This window comes from Phaethon aethereus, assembly GCF_964289735.1.
Source record: "Phaethon aethereus genome assembly, contig: HAP1_SCAFFOLD_573, whole genome shotgun sequence".
Taxonomy (NCBI): Eukaryota; Metazoa; Chordata; class Aves; order Phaethontiformes; family Phaethontidae; genus Phaethon; species Phaethon aethereus.
Genome location: NW_028114236.1, coordinates 1 through 22,500, shown reverse-complemented (window position 1 = coordinate 22,500; position 22,500 = coordinate 1). Strand labels below are relative to the sequence as shown.

At 69.9% G+C, this 22,500-nt stretch overlaps 1 protein-coding gene across 1 annotated transcript in view; it reads right to left on the bottom strand.

The window, feature by feature from the left end:
- Positions 1-20,604, bottom strand: part of LOC309416165 (voltage-dependent P/Q-type calcium channel subunit alpha-1A-like) — a gene marked incomplete at both ends in the record, with an annotated part of 28,408 nt that extends 7,804 nt beyond the window's left edge. Inside the window, 32 exons of the mRNA XM_082015741.1 lie at positions 960-995; positions 1,587-1,697; positions 1,919-2,057; positions 2,136-2,239; positions 3,446-3,546; positions 3,614-3,721; positions 4,897-5,002; positions 7,177-7,273; positions 8,667-8,794; positions 8,871-9,021; positions 10,694-10,794; positions 10,877-10,942; positions 11,069-11,185; positions 11,263-11,346; positions 11,932-12,042; positions 12,316-12,480; positions 12,592-12,793; positions 12,879-13,019; positions 13,088-13,248; positions 13,329-13,428; positions 15,592-15,698; positions 15,780-15,839; positions 16,093-16,222; positions 16,323-16,464; positions 16,555-16,913; positions 17,100-17,834; positions 19,180-19,286; positions 19,390-19,457; positions 19,547-19,664; positions 19,764-19,836; positions 19,974-20,105; positions 20,399-20,604. Of these exons, the coding sequence (XP_081871867.1) occupies positions 960-995; positions 1,587-1,697; positions 1,919-2,057; positions 2,136-2,239; positions 3,446-3,546; positions 3,614-3,721; positions 4,897-5,002; positions 7,177-7,273; positions 8,667-8,794; positions 8,871-9,021; positions 10,694-10,794; positions 10,877-10,942; positions 11,069-11,185; positions 11,263-11,346; positions 11,932-12,042; positions 12,316-12,480; positions 12,592-12,793; positions 12,879-13,019; positions 13,088-13,248; positions 13,329-13,428; positions 15,592-15,698; positions 15,780-15,839; positions 16,093-16,222; positions 16,323-16,464; positions 16,555-16,913; positions 17,100-17,834; positions 19,180-19,286; positions 19,390-19,457; positions 19,547-19,664; positions 19,764-19,836; positions 19,974-20,105; positions 20,399-20,604 (4,566 nt within the window). The remainder of the gene's footprint in view (positions 1-959; positions 996-1,586; positions 1,698-1,918; positions 2,058-2,135; positions 2,240-3,445; positions 3,547-3,613; positions 3,722-4,896; positions 5,003-7,176; positions 7,274-8,666; positions 8,795-8,870; positions 9,022-10,693; positions 10,795-10,876; positions 10,943-11,068; positions 11,186-11,262; positions 11,347-11,931; positions 12,043-12,315; positions 12,481-12,591; positions 12,794-12,878; positions 13,020-13,087; positions 13,249-13,328; positions 13,429-15,591; positions 15,699-15,779; positions 15,840-16,092; positions 16,223-16,322; positions 16,465-16,554; positions 16,914-17,099; positions 17,835-19,179; positions 19,287-19,389; positions 19,458-19,546; positions 19,665-19,763; positions 19,837-19,973; positions 20,106-20,398) is intronic.
- Positions 20,605-22,500: the final 1,896 nt, after the last annotated feature.

The following is a 22,500-nucleotide window of genomic DNA, read 5'->3' as shown; positions in this document are numbered from 1 at the left end:
GGGAGGGAGGGATGGAGAGAAGGAGGGAGGGAGGGATGGAGGGAAGGAGACAGAGAGGGATGAAGGGATGGACAGAAGGAGGGAGGAGGCAGCAAGGAAAGGAGGGAGTGAGGGACGGAGGGAGGGACAGAGGGAGGGAGGGACAGAGGGAGGGAGGGAAGGAGGGAGGGAGTCAGGGAGGGAAGGAGGGAAGGAGGGAGGGACTGAGGGAGGGAAGGAGGGAGGGAAGGACGGAGGGACTGAGGGAGGGAGGGAGGCAGAGAGGGACGGAGGGAGGGAGGAATGGAGAGAAGGAAGGAGGGAGGGAGGGATGGAGGGATGGAGGCAGAGAGGGATGAAGGGATGGACAGAAGGAGGGAGAGAGGCAGGGAGGAAAGGAGGGAGGGAGGGAAGGAGGCAGAGAGGGATGGAGGGAGGGACTGAGGGAGGGAGGGAGGGAGGGAAGGAGGGAGGGATGAAGGGATGGACAGAAGGAGGGAGAGAGGCAGGGAGGAAAGGAGGGAGGGAGGGAGGCAGGGACGGAGGGAGGGACAGAGGGAGGGAGGGAAGGAGGGAGGGAGTCAGGGAGGGAGGGAGTCAGGGAGGGAAGGAGGGAAGGAGGGAGGGACTGAGGGAGGGAAGGAGGGAGGGAAGGACGGAGGGACTGAGGGAGGGAGGAGGGAGCAGAGAGGGACGGAGGGAGGGAGGAATGGAGAGAAGGAAGGAGGGAGGGAGGGATGGAGGATGGAGGCAGAGAGGGATGAAGGGATGGACAGAAGGAGGGGAGAGAGGCAGGGAGGAAAAGGAGGGAGGGAGGGAGGCAGGGACGGAGGGAGGGAAGGAGGGAGGGCTGGAGGGAGGGAGGGACGGAGGGAAGGAGGCAGCGGGCGGGCGGAGCTGGCGGGGCGGCTGCAGGGGCCGGGGCCGGGGCCGGGGGCGCAGGCGGGCGGGGGGCGCTGGCGGGGCCCGGCGGTACCTACGCTGAGGTGATTCCCGCGGGGTCGGACCTTCCTCCGCTGCCAGAGCCGGCCCAGGCGGTGCCCGCAGCGCCGGGGGGAGAGACCGCAGTGAGCCCGGGGGCGCCGGGGACGCACGCGTGGGCGCCCACGCCGGGACGCGCTCGACTCCGCGCGGGAGCGGATGCGGGAGCGTCCCCGCACGGGGGACCCTTGGCCACCGAGCTGCCCCGCGGCCGCGGCTCGGACCGGGGGGGGGGGGGGCGGGACGTGGCACCTCTCCCCCGGCTTCCCCCCGAGCCCCCCGCCCGCCGCCGCCGCGCTTATCCCCCCGCCCGCCGCCGCCGAAGCCCCCAGCCCGGCGGCTGCAGCCGTTCGGGGTGCACCGGCAGGGCCACCCCCCACCGGGACCTCGCTGCCCTCGGCCCCCCGAAAGCCGCCCCCCGTCCCCCCCGCCCCCCGTTAAAGCACCGGTGGCCACAGCGGCGTGGGAGGGGGCTGCAGGGGGGCGACGGGCTGGCGCTGCCGAGCCTGGGGCCCGTCGCCGGCGGCCCCGGGGGGGACAGGGAGGGCCGTGCCCGGTGCCCCTCGGCGGGCGCGGGCGGGGGGCTGTGGCCGTGCCCGGCGGCACCCCGGGGGGGGTCCCCTCACCTGGTTGTCGGCGGGGAGCCGCGGCATGGAGGCGGCGCGGCCGTGCCCCTCCGTGGGCAGGTAGTCGCTGTCGGAGTAGCCGTCCTTCGCCATCTCGCGCATCTCCACCAGCTGCGGGGGACGGGGGCGTCGGCGGGGGAAACTGAGGCACGGGGCGGGCAGGGGGCACCGAAGCCGGGGACACCCCCCGGGCACGGCAGGATTTGGGGGTGGGGGGGTGGGGGGCAGGCACCGGGGGACCCCTGGGGACACGGAGGACGGATGGAGACGGGGCTGCGGGGACGCGGGGCCGGCCGGGGGTCGGGGCACCCCAGGGTGGCGCAGCCCCTCACCTGGGAGTTGGGGCGGCTGTTGGGGGCGTCCTCGGGGTGTCCCCGCTCGGGGCTCCAGGTCCCCGTTTTCTGGAACATCTCCTGGGCGCGCTGGGTGACCCAGGACTGACTCTCCTTCAGGCCCCCGTCGCGCGCGGCCCTGGGGGGCAGAGGCGGCTCAGCACCCCCCCGGCTGCCCTGCGCCGGGCAGGGGCAGGATGGGGCCCGCGGCACTTACGGCCCCGCGCCCGGCTCGGCCGTGGGCGCCGCGTCCGGCCCCGGCGTCCCCTCCTGCGTGGGGGACGGCGGCTCCATGCGCTGGAACATCAGCGGCGTCCGGTTCTGCGGGGACACGAGAGCGGAGGGGGACGTGGCGGGGACACGGCCCGGGGGGGGGGGGGGGGACACGGGGCTGGGACGCGGGGACGCGGGGAGGGGACGGGGACATGCGGAGGGGATGGGGACACCGGAGGGATACTTGGGGACAGGGTGGGGACATGGGGACGGGATGGGGATGTGGGGAGGGGAGGGGATGGGGACGGGATGGGGACATGGGGATGCGATGGGGACATGGGGAGGGGATGGGGACATGGGGAGGGGATGGGGACACCGGAGGGATACTTGGGGACAGGGTGGGGATGTGGGGACAGGATGGGGACACGGGGATGGGATGGGGACATGGGGATGGGATGGGGACACGGGGATGGGATGGGGACATGGGGACGGGATGGGGACACCAGAGGGATACTTGGGGACAGGATGGGGACACGGGGACAGGATGGGGATGTGGGGAGGGGAGGGGATGGGGACATGGGGATGGGATGGGGACATGGGGACGGGATGGGGACACAGGGATGGGATGGGGACATGGGGACGGGATGGGGACACCAGAGGGATACTTGGGGACAGGATGGGGACACGGGGACAGGATGGGGATGTGGGGAGGGGAGGGGATGGGGACACGGGGATGGGATGGGGACACGGGGATGCGATGGGGACACTGGAGGGATACTTGGGGACAGGATGGGGACACGGGGACAGGATGGGGATGTGGGGAGGGGATGGGGACATGAGGACGGGATGGGGACACCGGAGGGATACTTGGGGATGGGATGGGGACACGGGGACAGGATGGGGACATGGGGATGGGATGGGGACATGGGGACGGGATGAGGACATGGGGATATGATGGGGACACAGGGAGGGGATGGGGACATGGGGAGGGGATGGGGACACGGGGATGAGATGGGGACACGGGGATGGGATGGGAACATGGGGACAGGATGGGGACATGGGGATGCGATGGGGATATGGGGAGGGGACGGGGACGCCGGAGGGATACTTGGGGACGGGATGGCAACGCGGGGAGGGGACGGGGACGCGGGGGGACTTGAGAGTCGCACAGGACAGGGATGGGGACGCCGGAGGTGGCAGAGGAGGGGCCGGGGCTGGAATAGGGACACTGGGGGGATGCTTGGGGAGGGGATGGGGACGTGGGGAGGGGACGGGGACACCGGAGGTGGCAGAGGTGGGGCCGGGGACCCCCACCTGCTCCTCCCGCATGGCCTGCAGCTTCTTGGCTTTGCTCTGCCGGTAGTACTCCATGATCATCATCGCGGCGTAGATCTTCCCCACCGTCAGGTCCGTGGCTGTGGGCGCAGAGCGTGAGGGGGGCCGGCGCCGGGGAGGGGGCCGGGGCCGGGGCCGGACCCTTACACTTGTGGGGGGTGACGAGCAGGTCCAGGTTTTTGGGGGAGAGGTTGGGCCAGATGGCGATCATCTCCTTACGGAGCTCCGCGTCCATCTGCTGCTTGTCGGCTCCCCCTGCGGAGAGAGGGCTGAGCCCCCGGGACCCCCGCCACCCCCGGGACCCCCCACCACCCCTGCCCTCACCTACACCCCGGGGACCTCCCCGCCCCCCCCGGGGACCCCCGCCACTCCTGCCCTCACCTACCCCCGGGGACCTCCCCGGCGCCCCCGGGGACCCCCGCCACCCCCTGCCCTCACCTACCCCCCGGGGACCTCCCCGGCCCCCCGGGGACCCCTGCCACCCCCTGCCCTCACCTACCCCCCAGGGACCCCCACCACCCCTGCCCTCACCTATCCCCCGGGGACCTCCCCGCCCCCCCCGGGGACCCCCGCCACCCCCTGCCCTCACCTACACCCCGGGGACCTCCCTGGCCCCCCTGGGGACCCCCCCGCCACCCCCTGCCCTCACCTACCCCTCAGGGACCCCCACCACCCCTGCCCTCACCTACACCCCGGGGACCTCCCCGGCCCCCCCGGGGACCCCCACCACCCCTGCCCTCACCTACACCCCGGGGACCTCCCCGCCCCCCCCGGGGACCCCCGCCACTCCTGCCCTCACCTACCCCCGGGGACCTCCCCGCCCCCCCCGGGGACCCCCACCACCCCTGCCCTCACCTACACCCCGGGGACCTCCCCGCCCCCCCCGGGGACCCCCGCCACTCCTGCCCTCACCTACCCCCGGGGACCTCCCCGCCCCCCCCGGGGACCCCCACCACCCCTGCCCTCACCTACACCCCGGGGACCTCCCCGCCCCCCCCGGGGACCCCCGCCACCCCCTGCCCTCACCTACACCTCGGGGACCTCCCTGGCCCCCCTGGGGACCCCCCCGCCACCCCCTGCCCTCACCTACCCCCCAGGGACCCCCACCACCCCTGCCCTCACCTACCCCCGGGGACCTCCCCGGCCCCCCCGGGGACCCCCCGCCCCCCCGGGGACACTTCTGCCCTGCTGCTGCCCTGTCCCCTGACGTCCCCCCGCCCCCCAGCGACCTCCACCCCTGCGCTCCCAGTTCTCCTGTGTGTGTCCCCCCCCCCCGCAGGGACCCCCTCCCTGTCCTCGCCACCCAAGGCACCCCTGTCCCCGTGCCCCCAGCGTCCCTGTCGTCCCCCTCCCCGGGAGTCTTGGGCCACATCCCCAAATCGCCGGGCCCCTGGGACCCCCGGAGACCCCGCTCCCCCCCCCCCACTTGCCTTTGGCGATCTTGATGTCGAGCGCCGTGCGGATCAGGGCCATCAAGGTCGAGTTGAAGTGCACCGTGTTGTCGTCGGCCACCGGCAGGTCCATGCGGAGCAGCCGCTGCGGGGGCCGAGGGGAGCGGGGGGGGGGGCGTCAGCCGCGGCCCCCCTCAACCCCGCGCCCCGGGGGGGCCCGGCGAGAAGGCGGGGGCCGCCACGCAGCCGCTGGGGAAACTGAGGCACGCGTCCCCCGCCGGCCTCCCCGAGCCCCACGGCCCACCGCCTTCTCCCCGGGCCGTGACCCCCGGACCCCCACGAGACGCCCCCGGGGTGGGGGGGCGCGGCGCGGCCAAGCGGGACCCCGGCGTCCGGCGCATGCGGCGCGTGCAGCAGGGAGGGGGCCAACTCGTTCCTGGCTCCGCTCCGGGGGGGGGGGGGGCGGTGGGGTAGGGGGGGGTGGGCAAGGGCTTCTCTGGGTGCAAACCGGCATCCTCGGGGTGCGGGGGGGGGGTCCAGGGAGACGTGCCTGGGCTGGGGGGTGGCGGGAGAAGCAATGAGTTTGCCAGGCCTCAGCCCCATGGTGCCCCGCGCCCTCCCCAGCTCCCAGTGCCAAGCGGGTGGCGGAAGGTCGTGTGTCCCCCCCCCCCGAAAAGGGCAGGGACCCCCCGCCCCATGCAGTCCCGGGGTGGGGAGGGGGGGGGGATTTGGGGGTGCAGAGCCACAGGGCAGGGAGCAAGCCATGCTGATGGGAGGCACGGAGATGCGGGGTCCCCACGCCCCCTCCCCACGCCCCCCCCCCCGTGCCGCGTCCCCCCGCGCCCCACGATGCAGCTCCCGAGCACCCGTAGCCCCCGCGGGCGGGGGGGGGCGCGGGCCGTGCAGCAGCCGGGGGGCCGGGGGGACTCAGTGCTGGGGAGGGGGCAGCGGGGGCAGGTGAGGGGGGGGGGAGAGGCTGAAGGGGTCGGGGGACAGGGGAGGGGGGTGTGAGGGGGACCCCCGGGGGGGGCCCGAGCAGGGGCTCCTTGGGTGAGCCCCATGGGTGTCCCTAAAAATGGGCTGTTCTGGGCGAGGCGGCCTCGAGCCCCAAAAACGGGGGGGGGCAGGCCAAGCCCCCCGGGGGTCCCCAAATAGGGGCTCCGGGGGAGGCTGGCGAAGCCCCATGGGGGTCCCCAAATAGTGGCTCCTGGGGGGGCTGGCTGAGCCCCATGGAGGACCCCAAATCAGGGTTCCTAGCGGGGCTGGCTGAGCCCCAGGAGGGTCCCCAAATTGGGGTCTGGGGGGGGGGGCTGACTGAGCCCCGGGGGGTCCCCAAATCGGGGCTCCACCATGGGGAACCTCAAATCGGGGCTGCTGGGGGGGCTGGCCGAGCCCCTGGGGGGTCCCCAAGTCAGGGTTCCTAGGGAGGCTGGCTGAGCCCCTGGGGGACCCCAAATTGGGGCTGCTGGGGGGGGCTGGCTGAGCCCCAGGGGGGTCCCCAGATAGGGGCTCCACCATGAGGGACCCCAAATCAGGGCTGCTGGGGGGGCTGGCTGAGCCCCAGGGGGGTCCCCAAATTGGGGGTGCTGGGGGGGCTGGCTGAGCCCCAGGGGGGTCCCCAGATAGGGGCTCTGCCATGGGGGACCCCAAATCGGGGGTGCTGGGGGGGCTGGCTGAGCCCCAGGGGGGTCCCCAGATAGGGGCTCTGCCATGGGGGACCCCAAATCGGGGGTGCTGGGGGGGCTGGCTGAGCCCCTGAGGGACCCCAAATCGGGGGCGCTGGGGGGGCTGGCTGAGCCCCAGGGGGGGCCCCAGATAGGGGCTCTGCCATGGGGGACCCCAAATCGGAGGTGCTGGGGGGGCTGGCTGAGCCCCTGAGGGACCCCAAATCGGGGGTGCTGGGGGGGGCTGGCTGAGCCCCAGGGGGGTCCCCAGATAGGGGCTCTGCCATGGGGGACCCCAAATCGTGGCTGCTGGGGGGTCCGGCCCCGAGCCTCCAGCCCGTGGCAGGCAGGGAGGTGGCGGGGGGCACACGCTCCTCGGGCGGCGGATCTTACCCAGCCCGTCCTGGGGGACGCGCGGAAGCTCAGCGGGGCCGGCGGCCGCCGCGCCGGTCGGGGCTTTGCCGCAGGAGGAGAAAAACAACAACAACAAGAAAAGAAAAAAAAAAAAAACCAAAAAAACCAACAAAAAGCCGAAAAATCCCCAAAACAAAGAAAAAAAAGAGGCCGAGAAGCGTCGGCCGGGCTGAGTCGGTGCCGCCGCTGGGAACCGGCACGGCTTTGGGGGGCTTCGCTCTGGTGGGAAGAGTTATTCTACCTTATAAGCAACACGGGGTGGGCATTTCTTGCCTAAACCCAGGGGTGGGGACATATGTCTCAGCATTTCATACATGTCCATGAAAGTCAGCCGGCCCCTGGGAGCGGAGAGAACAAGAAGGAATAGACATCGGACAGAAAAAGGACAAAAAAAGAGGCGAGAGAGACAGAGACGCGGAGAAAAAAAAAAAATGAAAAAAAAAATAAAAATAAGGAAAAACAACAAGAACAAAAAAAAAGAGGTTTAAACCCGGCCGGCCGCAGCCCCGCGGAGGAGGTGGAGGAGGAAGGGAGGAAGGCGATGGCCGGTGCCCATGCAGCCCCGCGGCGCCGGGGGGGTCCGGCCACGCCGGCCGGTGGCCGTGGGGCGCGGCAAGCGGAGCCGGGCAGGGACGGGGGGGTCTCCATGCGGCGCGCCGGGGGCTGGGGCCGGCGCCGGGGGGTGCGGGACGTGTCTGTGTATATATATATATATATATATCATATATATATCTCCGAGAAACCGTAAGCAACATTCATTCCGCTGATGCTCGGCAGGTTTTTAGTGTAAATCAAACCTTGCAAGCAACCCTATGAGGGCATTTCTTGCCTAAGCCCAATGGGGGAGATATTACGCGTAATAAACTGTACATATCCTTATAATGAATGCGGCCACTGCAAGAAGAATACAGGGGGGTTAGTGCGGACGCCGGAGACGCGCGGGACCGCGGACGCGCCGAGGGGTCGGGGAAAGCCGGCCGGGCGGACCCTGGGGCGGCGAGGGGGGACGGGAGCCCCGCTGCCCGTGCGGAGCTGGGTGTGCGATGGGGAGCGGGGCGGTGGGGTTTGGCCCCGGTTGCGGCCCCGTTGATCCCAGTACGGACCAGTAGCGGGAGCTGGGGACCTGGCGGAGCGTCACAGGACGTCCCGGGAGCGGCCAGGGAGCCCCCAGGGCATCGCACGAGACCCTGGGACACGGCAGAGACACCCCCCCCCCCCCGACCCGGGACGTGGCGGGGACCCTCCAGCAGCCGGCAGGTCACCCCTGGGGACCCCCGGGGTCCGGCCGAGGCCCCTTTGCGCGGGGCTGGGGGCTGGGGGCCGGGGAGGGGGCGAGAGGGAGGAATCCGGCGGCTGAGCACCTACAATCGAGAGAGGACAGGTTAACGGGCGCCGCGCCGCGCCAGGGGGGCCGGGCCCCCCCACGGCTGCGTGGGGACGGCGAACCTGGGCAACACCCCCTCGGAGGGGGGGGGACAGCCCCTGGGGGACACCTCCCCGGGGGCAACACCAGGGCCACCGGCCCCAGAGGACCCCGGGGGGGGGGGTCTGGGGCACCCGCCGCGCCCCGCCCCCCCCCAACCCCGGACCCCGCTCGGTGGCGGGGACGCTCCGGCCAACCAAGCCCCCGCGAGCCGCTGCGCCCCGGCGCCCGGAGGGGACCCCGGCACCCGGGGTGCCCCCCCCACGCCGTCCGTCCGTCCGTCCCCCTGCGCCCCGGGGGGTCCTTACCAGGCAGCGGGGTCGTACTCGGCCCAGACGCGCACGTACTCGTCCAGGTGGTGGGGGCCCAGGATGGAGGAGTCGCGCGTCAGGTACTCGAAGTTGTCCATGATGACGGCGACGAAGAGGTTCAGCATCTGGGGGGGGCGGGAGGGGGGCGTTGGGGGCGGGGGGGGTGGGCCGGCGTCCCTCCCGGCGCCCGCCGGGGCTCACCAGGAAGGAGCAGAGGAAGATGAAGGAGACGAAGTAGAAGTAGGCGAACTCGTTGCCGCACTCGTCCTCCTTGATGCCCGAGTTCTGGTCGCAGGGCTTCCCGCTGAGGCAGGACAGCATGATCTCGTGCCAGGCCTCCCCCGTGGCGCTCCTGCGGCGAGCGGGGACACCGCTGGGTGACGGCGGCCGGGCAGGGGGACACGCCAGCACGGCGCTCAGTACCCCACGCGGCACCGGGACTGTGCCGGGGACACGCCGGCACGGCGCTGGGTACCCCACGCGGCACCGGGACTGTGCTGGGGACACGCCGGCACGGCGCTGGGTACCACAGATGGCACCGGGACTGAACCAGGGACACGCCGGCACGGCACTGGGTACCCCACGCGGCACCGGGACTGCGCCGGGGACACGCCAGCACGGCACTGGGTACCACAGGTGGCACCGGGACTGAGCCAGGGACATGCCGGCATGGCGCTGGGTACCCCACGCAGCACCGGGACTGCGCCGGGGACACGCCGGCACGGTGCGGGGTACCCCACGCGGCACCAGGACTGTGCCGGGGACACGCCAGCACAGCGCTGGGTACCCCACGCGGCACCGGGACTGCGCCGGGGACACGCCGGCACGGTGCGGGGTACCCCACGTGGCACCAGGACTGTGCCGGGGACACGCCAGCATGGTGCTGGATACCACAGGTGGCACCGGGATTGAGCCAGGGACACGCCGGCACGGCACTGGGTACCACAGGTGGCACCGGGACTGAGCCAGGGACATGCCGGCACGGCGCTGGGGTACCCCACGCGGCACCGGGACTGCGCCGGGGACACGCCAGCATGGTGCTGGGTACCCCACGCGGCACCAGGACTGTGCCGGGGACACGCCAGCATGGCGCTGGGTGCCCCACGCGGCACCGGGACTGTGCTGGGGACACGCCGGCACGGTGCGGGGTACCCCACGTGGCACCAGGACTGTGCCGGGGACACGCCAGCACGGCACTGGGTACCACAGGTGGCACCGGGACTGAGCCAGGGACATGCCGGCACGGCGCTGGGGTACCCCACGCGGCACCGGGACTGCGCCGGGGACACGCCGGCACGGCACTGGGTACCCCACGCGGCACCAGGACTGTGCCGGGGACACGCCAGCACGGTGCTGGATACCACAGGTGGCACCGGGATTGAGCCAGGGACACGCCGGCACGGCGCTGGGGTACCCCACGCGGCACCGGGACTGCGCCGGGGACACGCCGGCACGGCACTGGGTACCACAGGTGGCACCGGGACTGAGCCAGGGACATGCCGGCACGGCGCTGGGGTACCCCACGCGGCACCGGGACTGCGCCGGGGACACGCCAGCATGGTGCTGGGTACCACAGATGGCACCGGGACTGCGCCGGGGACATGCCAGCACGGCGCTGGGTACCCCACGCGGCACTGGGACTGTGCCGGGGACACGCCAGCATGGCGCTGGGTGCCCCACGCGGCACCGGGACTGTGCTGGGGACACGCCGGCACGGTGCGGGGTACCCCACGTGGCACCAGGACTGTGCCGGGGACACGCCAGCACGGCACTGGGTACCACAGGTGGCACCGGGACTGAGCCAGGGACATGCCGGCACGGCGCTGGGGTACCCCACGCGGCACCGGGACTGCGCCGGGGACACGCCGGCACGGCACTGGGTACCACAGGTGGCACCGGGACTGAGCCAGGGACATGCCGGCACGGCGCTGGGGTACCCCACGCGGCACCAGGACTGTGCCGGGGACATGCCGGCACGGCGCTGGGTACCCCACGTGGCACCGGGAGCGTGCTGGGGGACTCACCGAAAGAGGAGCATGAGGGCCTGGAAGAAGGTGCGGAAGTTGTTGTGCTGGGTGATGGCCGACTCGTCATCCTCCTCCTCGATGCCGATGTTGCCGAAGACCTGGGGGGGGCCGTGATGGCTCGGGGGGGCGGGGAGCCAGGGCGAGGGGCTGGGGGGAGCCGGGGGGGCGGGGGGCTCTCACCTGCATCCCGATGATGGCGTAGATGAAGAAGAGCATGGCGATGAGCAGGCAGACGTAGGGCAGAGCCTGGGGGCAGAGCCGGTCACGCCACGCCGGGGCCGGACGCGGCCCCCCGACGCAGGTCGGGCTGCCGGCCCCCGGGGCGCGGCGGCGGGGGCCTCAGGCGGGGTTTGGGGGGGCGTCGGGCGGCACCTTGAAGGACTGGACGAAGGTCCAGAGCAGGATGCGGATGGTGTAGCCCTGGCGCAGCAGCTTGATGAGCCGCGCCGCGCGGAAGAGCCGCAGGAAGCTGAGGTTGATGAAGTTGTTCTGGGTGGGGGGACACAGGAGGGGTGAGCGGGGGCGAGCGGGGCCCGGCCCCGGGGGCCGCGGCGGCGCCCACCTACCCCGAACTCCGTCACCAGGATGTCCGTGATGCTCCCCAGGACGGTGACAAAGTCGAAGACGTTCCAGGCGTCGCGGAAGTAATTCTGCGAAGGGAAGGGGACGAGGGACGCGGGGCAGCGGCGCCGCCGGCGTCCTGGCTCCCGGATCCCGCGGTTACCCGCGCGCCGGCTCCCAGATCCCACGGTTACCCGCGCGCCGGCTCCGGATCCCATGCTTACCCACACGCCGGCTCCCGGATCCCGCGCTTACCCGTGCGCCGGCTCCCAGGATCTCATGGTTACCCGTGTGCCGGCTCCCGGAACCCGCGCTTACCCACGCGCCGGCTCTCCCGGATCCCGTGCTTGCTTGCTCGCCGGCTCCCAGGATCTTGTGGTTACCCGTGCGCCGGCTCCGTATCCCACGCTTACCCGCACGCCGGCTCCCGGATCCCGCGGTTACCCGCGTGCCGGCTCCATATCCCGCGCTTACCCGCGCGCCGGCTCCCGGATCCCGCACTTACCCGCGCGCCGGCTCCCGGATCCCGCGGTTACCCGCGCGCCGGCTCCCCGATCCCGCGGTTACCCGCGCGCCGGCTCCCGGGATCCTGCCGGTGCGGCGTGCGCCGGGGCCGGACCCGCGGCACCGGGCCCCCGCGGTCCCCAGCGTCCCCGGCGCGCGGCAGCACGTACCAGCACGCCGAAGGCCATGATCTTCAGGAGACACTCGAGGGAGAAGAGGGAGGTGAAGACGTTGTTGAACATCTTCAGCACGTTCTCGTAGGCGTCCGAGGCGTCGTAGAACTGGGGGGGACAGCGCAGAGGATGGGGACGGGGCGGGGGGGGACAGGGCTGCATCCCGGGGGGTAGGATGGACCCACCACGTGGGTGGGTCTGGGGGGAACCGGGGTAGGTCCCGGTGGGGACGGGATGGATCCGGGGGGCCGGGGAAAAGTCCCAGGGGAGACGGACAAACCCCGGCGGGCAGGACCACGCACGCGGGTCCCCCAAGTCGAGGGGGGGACGGGAACGGACCCGGAGGGGCTTCCCCGGGACCCCCGTCCCCTCGCCGCTGACCTTCATCATGAGGACGATGGTGTTGAGGGCGATCATGGCCATGATGGTGTACTCGAAGGGCGGCGACACCACGAACTGCCACATGCGGTACTGGAAGCTCTGCCGGTTCTGTGGCATGTGCCGCGTCAGGGGCTTGGCGCTGATGGCGAAGTCGATGCAGGCTCTCTGCGGGACGGGGGGGGGACACACAGGGTGGGTGTCACCGACGCCCGGCCTGGGCGGGGGGGGGTCTCCAAAAGGCATCGGGGGCCGGCGAGGGGGTCCCGGAGGTGGCACCTCGTTCTTCTCCAGGCTGTACTCCTCCATCATCTTGTCCCCCTGCTCCTGGAAGGTGATGATGATCAAGGCCACGAAGATGTTGACGAAGAAGAAGGGGAAGACCACGAAGTAGACCACGTAGAAGATGGACATCTCCATGCGGTAGCCGGGGCTCGGACCCTGGTTCTCGTAGGTGGCATCCACCGAGTGCTTGAGGACCCTGCGGCGGGACGAAGGCAGGGACGGGGCGGGGGTCCCGCTGTCCCCAAGCCCCCGCGCCCCTCGCCCCGTCCCCGCGCCCTTACTGCGGCCATCCCTCGCCGGTGGAGACGGTGAAGAGGGTGAGCAGCGCCCAGAGGACGTTGTCGTAGTGGAACTCGTACTTCTTCCACTCCCGCTTCTGCGCCTTCACCTCGTTGTCCTTCTCGTAGACCAGGTATTCCCCCCTGGGAGGGGAGGGGGCGGTGGGACGGGGTGGGGGGCGCCGGCGGACCCCCGCCCGGCCGCGCCGTACCTGCAGTCCTTCTCGAACTCCTTGGACTCGTCGGTGCAGTAGAAGAACTTGCCCTTGAAGAGCTGGACGGCCACCACGGCGAAGATGAACATGAAGAGCATGTAGACGATGAGGATGTTGAGGACGTTCTTCAGGGAGTTCACCACGCAGTCGAAGACGGCCTTGGGGACAGGCACCGGGGAGGGGGTCAGCGCCGGCCGGCAGCCCCCGAAGCCCCCTCCCCACCGGCCCCCTCGCCCACCTTGAGCTTGGGCAGCCTCTTGATGGTCTTCAGGGGCCGCAGGACGCGGAGGACGCGGAGGGACTTGATGGTGTTGATGTCCTTCCCCTTGCTGCTGCCGCTGCGGGGGGGGACACGCGACGGGGTGACGCGGGGTCCCCGGCGCGGCGGCTTGGGGCGCCCCGGCAGGACCCCGGGCGGTCCCGTGCCCTCGTCTCCCCGGCGGCGGCGATCCCCTCCCCGGCCGAAGCGGGTTGGGGAGGGTCTGGAGGCTGAGACCCCCCCCCGCCACCGCACTCGTCTCACGCCAGGGAGAGCCCGGCGCGTTCCCGCCGTCCCGTCCCCGAGGCTGCTTGTTTTTTGGGGAGGGGGGAAGCCGGGGGGGGGTGCGGGGGGAGCGAGGCGCGACCACGAGCACGAGGACGGAGACGGGCGGGAGACGAAGGCAGAAAGATTTTACCGTGAGCTGCTCCTGCGGCCGGCGGCGGAGGAAGCGGAGAGACAAGGCACGGTGAGAGCGCGGCCCCCGCCCCGCGCCCCCCGGCCCCGCCGGCCGCGTCCCGGCGGGACGCCCCGGGGAGCCACGGGGGTCCCGGCCGCCCCGGGGGTGCGCGGGGGCTGCGGCGGGGCTGCTTGGCCCTTACTCGGAGGGGACGCTCGGTTACTCGGGGGGTGCTCGCCCCTTACTTGGGGGTTCTCAGTTACTCGGGGGATGCTCACTCCTTACTTTAAGGACACTGAGTTACACGGGGGGTGCTCGCCCCTTACTATAAGGACACTCAGTTACTCAGGGGGTGCTCGCCCCTTATTATAAGGACACTCAGTTACTCGGGGAGTGCTCACCCCTTACTTTAAGGACACTCAGTTACTCAGGGGATGCTCACTCCTTACTTTAAGGATGCTCAGTTACTCGGGGGGTGCTCACCCTTTACTTGGGGGTTCTCAGTTACTTGGGGGGTGCTCACGCTTTGTTTGGGGGACACTCATCCTTTACTTGGGGGAGTGCTCAATTACTCAGGGGATGCTCACTCCTTACTATAAGGACACTGAGTTACGTGGGGGGTGCTCACCCCTTACTTTAAGGACGCTCAGTTACTCGGGGAGTGCTCACCCCTTACTTGGGTGTTCTCAGTTACTCGGGGGATGCTCACCCCTTACTTTAAGGACACTCAGTTACTCAGGGGAGCTCACTCCTTACTTTAAGGATGCTCAGTTACTCACGGGGTGCTCACCCTTTACTTGGGGGTTCTCAGTTACTCGGGGGGTGCTCACTCCTTACTTTAAGGACACTCAGTTACTCAGGGGGTGCTCACTCTTTGTTCGGGGGATGCTCATCCTTTACTCAGAGGGTGCTCACCCCTTACTAATAAGGACACTCAGTTACACAGGGGGTGCTCACCCCTTACTTGGGGGTTCTCAGTTACTCAGGGGATGCTCACCCCTTACTATAAGGACACTGAGTTACGCGGGGGGTGCTCATCCCTTACTTTAAGGACGCTCAGTTACTCAGGGGGTACTCGCCCCTTACTATAAGGACACTCAGTTACTCAGAAGGCGCTCACCCTTTACTTGGGGGTTCTCAGTTACTCGGGGGATGCTCACCCCTTACTTTAAGGACACTCAGTTACTCGGGGGATGCTCACTCCTTACTTTAAGGACACTCAGTTACTCGGGGGATGCTCACCCCTTACTTTAAGGACACTCAGTTACTCGGGGGATGCTCACCCCTTACTTTAAGGACACTCAGTTACTCGGGGGATGCTCACCCCTTACTTTAAGGACACTCAGTTACTCGGGGTGTGCTCACCCCTTACTTCAAGGCTGATTACTGACTCTGGTGGGTGCTCACGCTTTCCTCGAGGGATGCTCACCCTTTACTCAGGGCACGCTCAGTCAATCCCCCAGACCTCGGGGGCTGCTCATCCGTTTCTAGAAGGTTCCTCATCCCTTCCTAAGGGGCTACTCATCTCTCCGCTCGGGACGCAAAGGCCCCTCACCTTTACTCAGGGTTTACTCCAGCTCCGCTCCGGGGTTTCGGCGCCGGGGCGGCCACTCCACCCCGCGGGCACCGGGGCCCGATCCTGCCCGGGGACACGGGGGCGGGGGGGACGCCGGGACGGCGACAGGACGACACGGCGCGGCGGCGAGCGGCCGGGGACGCACGGCAAGCGGCACGGCAAGGCGGGGGGGGGACACACGGATGGGACTCGGGCGTGCCCACCCCTCCCCGGGACATCCCCCGCCCCGCGCCGGGAGCCCCCCGTGTCGCCCAGGGGCGACTCACGTGAAGGCGAAGGCCACCAGCGCGCCGCTGACCACGATGAAGTCCAGAATGTTCCACAGGTCCCGGAAATAGGCACCTTGGTGAAGCACCAGCCCCAAATCCACCATCTGCGGGGGGGCAAGGGGGGGGGGGAGGTGAGGGGGTGCCGGGGGGGGACACCCCCGCCCCGCGGACCCCCCCCCGCTCACCTTGATCACCATCTCGAAGGTGAAGACGCCCGTGAAGACGTAGTCGAAGTAGCGCAAGACCTGGGGGGGGGGGGGGGCGGCGGGGAGGAGGTGGGGTGGGGGAGACGCCCGGGGCTCCCTTGGGACCCCGGGGCTGTGGGGACCCCCCCCCAACCCCAGGACTCCCCCCACCCCACCCCGCATCGCTCCTGGGGGCAGGACGAGGGGGACCCCGTTTGGGTACCGCCGCCGGTTTGGGGGGGGGGGGGGGGGGGTGTGTGTCAACGGGGGGGGCCCGTTGTCCCGGCTGGGGGGGTTTGGGGAGGGGGCTCACGTTGTTGCGGGGGGCGTTGGGCTGCACGGGGTCCTCGGCGGCCAGCGCGATGCTGCTCATGGCGATGACCAGCAGGATGCACATCTCGAAGTAGCGCAGGTTGACGATGTAATGGCACAGCCGGCGGAACCTGGGGGGGGGGGGCGAGGGGGGCAGCGTCCGGCGTGGGGAGGGGTCCCCAACCTAGCCGGGTACACCCCCGCGCCCCCCCGGCCCCCCCCCGCGCTCACGGGTTGGTGGTGGAGAGGATGAACATGGAGCTGTAGGGCACCATGGGCTTGGGGCCGTTCTCCTCCTGCCCCTCGCCTTCCTCCTTCTTCTCCTCCTCCTCCTCCTTGCGCGGCAGCGGCTCGGGGTTGGCGTTCCTGTTCACTGCGGGAGCGGCGGCGTCACCGGCCCCCGGCCCCCTCGAGCCCCCCAGCCCAGACCCCCTACCCGCCCCCCTCCGGGGGGGTGCCCTACCTTGGACCAGGGCGCCGGTGGGGGGCGGCAGGAGGGGGGGGGGGATGTCTACGGTCGTGTGCTCCGGCTTCCCCCCCGCCTTGGCGGGGTTGTGGTGGGCGCCGGGGTTGGTGACCACCCGGCTGTTTTCGGGAGGAGGGGTGGGGGCGGCGGGGGGCCGGCGCAGGGGGGCCCCGGCGGGGCAGGCGGCGTGGTTGCCCGGGGCGGGGGGCGCGGGGGGCTCGGCGGTGGCCAGCTTGTTGTTCTTCATGTTGTCGATGTCCTCCGCCACGGGGGGCTCCCGGCGCCCCACGTCCTGCTGGATGGGGCGGGTGGTGGAGAGCGTGGGGCCCGCCGGCGCCCCGGGGGCCTGGTTCTCCCTGGGGGGGGGGGAGGAGGCGGAGGGGAGGGGGCTCAGAGGGGACCCCCCGGCACAGCTCCCGGCGTGGGCGCTGATCCGGGAATGCCGGAAGGGATTCGGGTCCCCTTGGGCGCCGGAGGGGCTCCCCGGTCCCGAGGGGTCCCACCGGCCCCGGAGGGGGGGGTCCTGCCCCCGCCCCGCTCACCTCCGGCGCCGGTGACGCCTCTCCTTGTCGTCCCGCTTGCCCTCGCCGTCGTAGGCAGCCGGCACGGCGTGCCGATGCCGCCGGCGCCGTTCGCCGTCCCCGTGCTCCCCGTCCCCCTCACCCCGCGCCGCCCGGCCGCCCTCCCGGTGCCGCGGCCGCCGCTCGGGCCGCCCGCCCTCCTCGCCCTCCTCAGCCGCCCGCCGGTGCGCCCGGTGCCGCCGGTGCTCGCGCTCGGGCTGGGGCGAGCCAGAGCGGCCGTCCCGGCCGCCGCCGGGCCGGTGCCGGCGCTCGAGGGCTTTGAGGCGCTCGGCGTCGGTGTAGGCACGCTCCTGGCCGGGCTCCCGCTCGGGCTCGCGGCCGCTGCCGCAGGGCCGGCGGCCGTCGGGGCCGGGGGGGTCCGCGGGGCGGGGGCCGCCGGGGTCGGGGTAGCGCGGCTGCCGGCGGAGCTCCTCGGCGCGGGGCTGGCCGAAGCGGGGCTCCGGCGGCGGCTCGCCGGGGCGCGTCTTGTTGGTGTTGTTGTTGCGGTTCTCCTGGGGGTCCACCACCAGCGGCCGGTCCAGGTGGGTCTTGGCGTCGGGGCGCAGGTGGCGGGCGTAGGGCACCTTCCAGCGCTCCGCGGGGTCCAGCTCGCTGTAGAGAGCCTCGCGGCTGGCCAGCAGGTTCTGCTTCCGCAGCTCGCTCGTCCGCTGCTCCCACACCGACTTGGAGGGCTTCTGGTTCTTCTGCTGCTCCTTCCTGCAGCGGGGAGCCGCAGCCCGCGTCGGGAGAGCCGGAGGCGCGCCGGGGACGGGAGGGAGCCGGGACGGAGGTGGGACGGAGGTGGGACGGAGCTGGGATGGAGTCGAGGATGGAGCTGGGATGGAGTCGAGGATTGAGCTGGGATGGAGTCGAGGATGGAGCTGGGATGGAGCCGAGGATGGAGCTGGGACGGAGCCGAGATAGAGCCAAGATGGAGCTGGGATGGAGCCGGGATGGAGTCGAGGATGGAGCCGGGACGGAGCCAAGATAGAGCCAAGATGGAGCCGGGATGGAGCCGGGATGGAGGTGAGGATGGAGCTGGGGTGGAGTCAAGGATGGAGCCAGGACGGAGCCGGGACGGAGCTGAGGATGGAGCTGCGGTGGAGTCAAGGATGGAGCCAGGACGGAGCCGGGGATGGGGCCATGGATGGAGCTGGGATGGAGCTGGGATGAAGTCGAGGATGGAGCTGGGATGGAGCTGAGGATGGAGCCGGGACGGAGCCGGGACGGAGCCAGGATGGAGCTGGGGTGGAGCTGAGATGGAGCCCAGATGGAGTTGGGATGGAGCCACGGATGGACCCAAGATGGAGCTGAGGATGGAGTCGAGGATGGAGCCATGGTGGAGTCGAGGATGGAGCCAGGGATGGAGCTGGGATGGAGCCGAGGATGGAGCTGAGGATGGAGCTGGGATGGAGCCGGGATGGAGCTGGGATGGAGCCGGGATGGAGCTAGGGATGGAGTCAGAGTGGAGCCAGGATGGAGCCGAGATGGAGCCGGGATGGAGCTGGGGTGGAGCCAAGATGGAGTCGAGGATGGAGCCAGGACGGAGTCGGGATGGAGTCAAGGATGGAGTCAAGGATGGAGCCAGTATGGAGATGGGATGGAGCTGGGGATGGAGCTGGGATGGAGTCTAGGGTGGAGCCGGAGTGGAGCCGGGACGGAGCCAAGGATGGAGCCAAGATGGAGCCAAGATGGAGCTGGGGTGGAGCTGAGGATGGAGCCAAGATGGAGTCGAGGATGGAGCCAAGACGGAGCTGGGGATGGAACCATGGATGGAGCTGGGATGGAGCTGAGGTGGAGCTGGGGATGGAGCCAGGACGGAGCTGGGACAGAGCCAGGATGGGGTTGGGATGGAGCTGAGGTGGAGTCGAGGATGGAGCTGGGATGGAGCCAAGGATGGACCCGAGATGGAGCTGGGGATGGAGTCGAGGATGGAGCCGTGTTGGAGCCGAGATGGAGCCAGGATGGCATCGAGGATGGAGCTGGGATGGAGCCAAGCACAGAGCCGGGGATGGAGCCGCGGATGGCGCCGGGGACGGCGCCGGGCACACGACGCACTTACACGGTGACGGACATGTTGGCGGCGGACAGCGGGCTCACTTCGGCCACCTCCTTCGCCTTCTGCAGCGCCAGCTTCTGGTTGGCAGCTTCTTCCTCCTCCTGCTCGTCCTGCAAAGCCCCGCGCCGTGTCCAGCCCAGCCCCGAGGCCACGGGCGACGGGCGGGGGCGGCCCCCCGCCCCTTCCCGCCACATCCCCGGCGCCCGTCCTCGCCTTGGTGAGCTCCTGCGCGTTGGCGAGGTTGTCCACCGCGATGGCCAAGAAGACGTTGAGGAGGGTGTCTGGGCGTCCCCGTCAAGGCGAAGCGGGTCCCAGCGCATCCCCACCCGGCCCAGCCCCTCCCGGGACCCCCCCGACACCCCGAGGATACAATTGCCGAAGAGGGTGAGGACGATGAAGTAGACGGAGAAAACCATCCCCCCCTTGACGCCGCCCTGAGATTTGATCCCATCGTACATCACCGCGTTCCAGTCTTCGCCCGTCAGGATCTGGGGGGGGGGAGGAAGGAGCCGGGGGGGGCAGCGGGGACCCTCCCCGGCACCCCAAATCCTCAGGAGCCCCAAGGACGGTGGGGGGGGTCCCCCTACCTGAAACACCGTCATTATTGCTGCTGGGAAAGTGTCGAAGTTGGTGGGAGGGGTCCCGTCGTCAAAATTGAACCTGGGGGGTGGGGGGCAGCGGTGGGAGCCCCGCTCCCGCCGGGTGCCCCCCAGCAGGGACCCTCGGGCGCAGGGACACCCCCAGGCTGGGGGGCCAGGGCCGTCCCGGGGGGCCTCGTCCCCTGCTCAGGTACTCACTGTCCCCCAAAGAGCTGCATCCCCAAAAGGGCAAAGACGACGATGAAGAGGAAGAGGAGGAAGAGGAGGCTGATGATAGACTTCATGGAGTTCAGGAGGGAGACCACCAGGTTCCTCAGGGAAGCCCAGTACCTGCCAGGGCAGAGCCAGGCTGTGGGGCCGCGGCGGGACCGGGGACACGGGGGGACATGGGGCCGCGGGGGGACCGGGGACACGGCGGGGCGTGAAGGGACACGGGGACACGTGGGGACACGGGGACGAGGGGTGACAGCTCGGGTACCCCCCGGTGGCTCCGCGCAGCCACACGCCCGCTCACGCTCGCGCCGCCCCGGTGCTCGCAGACCCACAGCCGCGGGCGGACGGACGGACCGACGGGCGGACGGACGGACGGACAGAGCCGCGGCGCCCGACCCCCCAGCACTTACTTTGTGACTTTGAAAATGCGCAGTAACCTGAGAGCTCGGAGCACGCTGATCCCGAAGGATGTTCCCGGCTTCACAACAGCCCAGATCACCTCGAAGATGCTTCCGATGATAACCTGGGGGGGGGAGAGCGACCCGCCCTGTCCCCCGCCCCGGCCCCGCCCCACCCCATTCCCACCCCATCCCCATCCCATCCCGTCCCAGTCCATCCTACCCCATCCCATCCCAACCCATCCCCATCCCCACCCCATCCCCATCCCAGTCCATCCTATCCCATCCCATCCCCATCCCTATTCCAATTCCCATTCCCATCCCTGCCTCATCCCATACCCATTCCATGCCCTGTCCCATCACAACTCCACTCCCATCCCATCCTAAACCCATCCCCATCCCAATCGCAATCCCAAACCCATTCCCATCCCTGCCCCAATTCCAATTCCCATCCCATCCCACCCCATCGCTGTCCCATTCTCATCCCATACAAATCCCATCCCCATTCCAAGCCCATCCCTATTCCAATTCCCAACCCATCTCACCCCATCCCAACCCTTTTCCCATCCATCCCCATCCTTGTCCCATTCCCATCCCATCCAAATCCCACCCCATCCCATTCCCATCCCCATCCCATCCCAACCCCATCCCAATCCTATTCCCATCCCCACCCCATCCCTATTCCAATTCTCATCCCTACCCCATCCCATCCCAACCCTATTCCTATCCCAATCCCACCCTCATCCCTGTCCCATTCCCATCCCATCCAAATCCCATCCCATCCCATTCCCTTTCCCAGCCCATCCCCATTCCATCCCAACCCCATTCTCATCCCAATCCCATCCCATCCCCATCCCACCCCCATCCCATTCCCATCCCCATCCCAATTCCATGCCGCTCTCTTCCCATCCCATCCCAACGCCATTCCCATCCCATCCCAACGCCATCCCAACTGCATTCCCCTCTCTTCCCATCCCATCCCAACCCCATTCCCATCCCCGTCCCATCCCAATCCCATCCCAACCCCATTTCCATCCCAACCCCATCCCAATCCCATTCCGCTCCCTTCCCATCGCATCCCAACCCCATCCCCATCTCAGCCCCATTCCATCCCCATCCCCATTCCCATCCCAGCCCCATACCAATCCCATTCCGCTCCCTTCCCATCCCATCCCAACGCCATTCCCATCCCACCCCCATCCCCATGCCAGCCCCATTCCCATCCCAACCCATCCTCATCCCCATTCCCATCCCAACCCCATTCCCATCTCCATTCCCATCCCATCCCCATCCCAGCCCCATTCCCACCCCACCCCCATCCCATCCCCATCCCAACCCCATTCCCATCCCACCCCCACCCCACCCCCACCCCACCCCATGCCCCTCCCAACCCCATTCCCACCGCCATCCCAACCCATCCCATCCCAAACCCATTCCCATCTCCATCCCCATCCCACTGCCATCCCAACCCATCCCACCCCCACCCCACCTCATCCCCATCCCAACCCCATCCCCATCCCAACCCCATTCCCATCCTATCCCCATCCCGACACCATTCCCATCCTATCCCCATCCCAACCCCATTCCCACTCCCATCCCACCGCCATCCCACCCCATCCCACCCCACCCCATTCCCATCCCACCCCCATCCCACCGCCATCCCAAGCCATCCCATCCCCTTCCCATCCCACCCCCACCCCATCCCCATCCCAACCCCATTCCCATCCTATCCCCATCCCATCCCCATCCCATCCCCATCCCACCCCCATCCCAACCCCATCCCAACCCCACCCCACCCCACCCCATGCCCATGCCCATCCCATCCCCATCCCAACCCCATTCCCATCCTATCCCCATCCCATCCCCATCCCACCCCCATCCCAACCCCATCCCAACCCCATCCCAACCCCATTCCCATCCTATCCCCATCCCATCCCCATCCCATCCCCATCCCAACCCCATCCCACCCCCATCCCAACCCCATTCCCACTCCCATCCCATCCCCATCCCAACCCCATTCCCACCCCCATCCCATCCCCATCCCAACCCCATTCCCATCCCACCGCCATCCCAACCCATCCCACCCCACCCCATTCCCATCCCACCCCCATCCC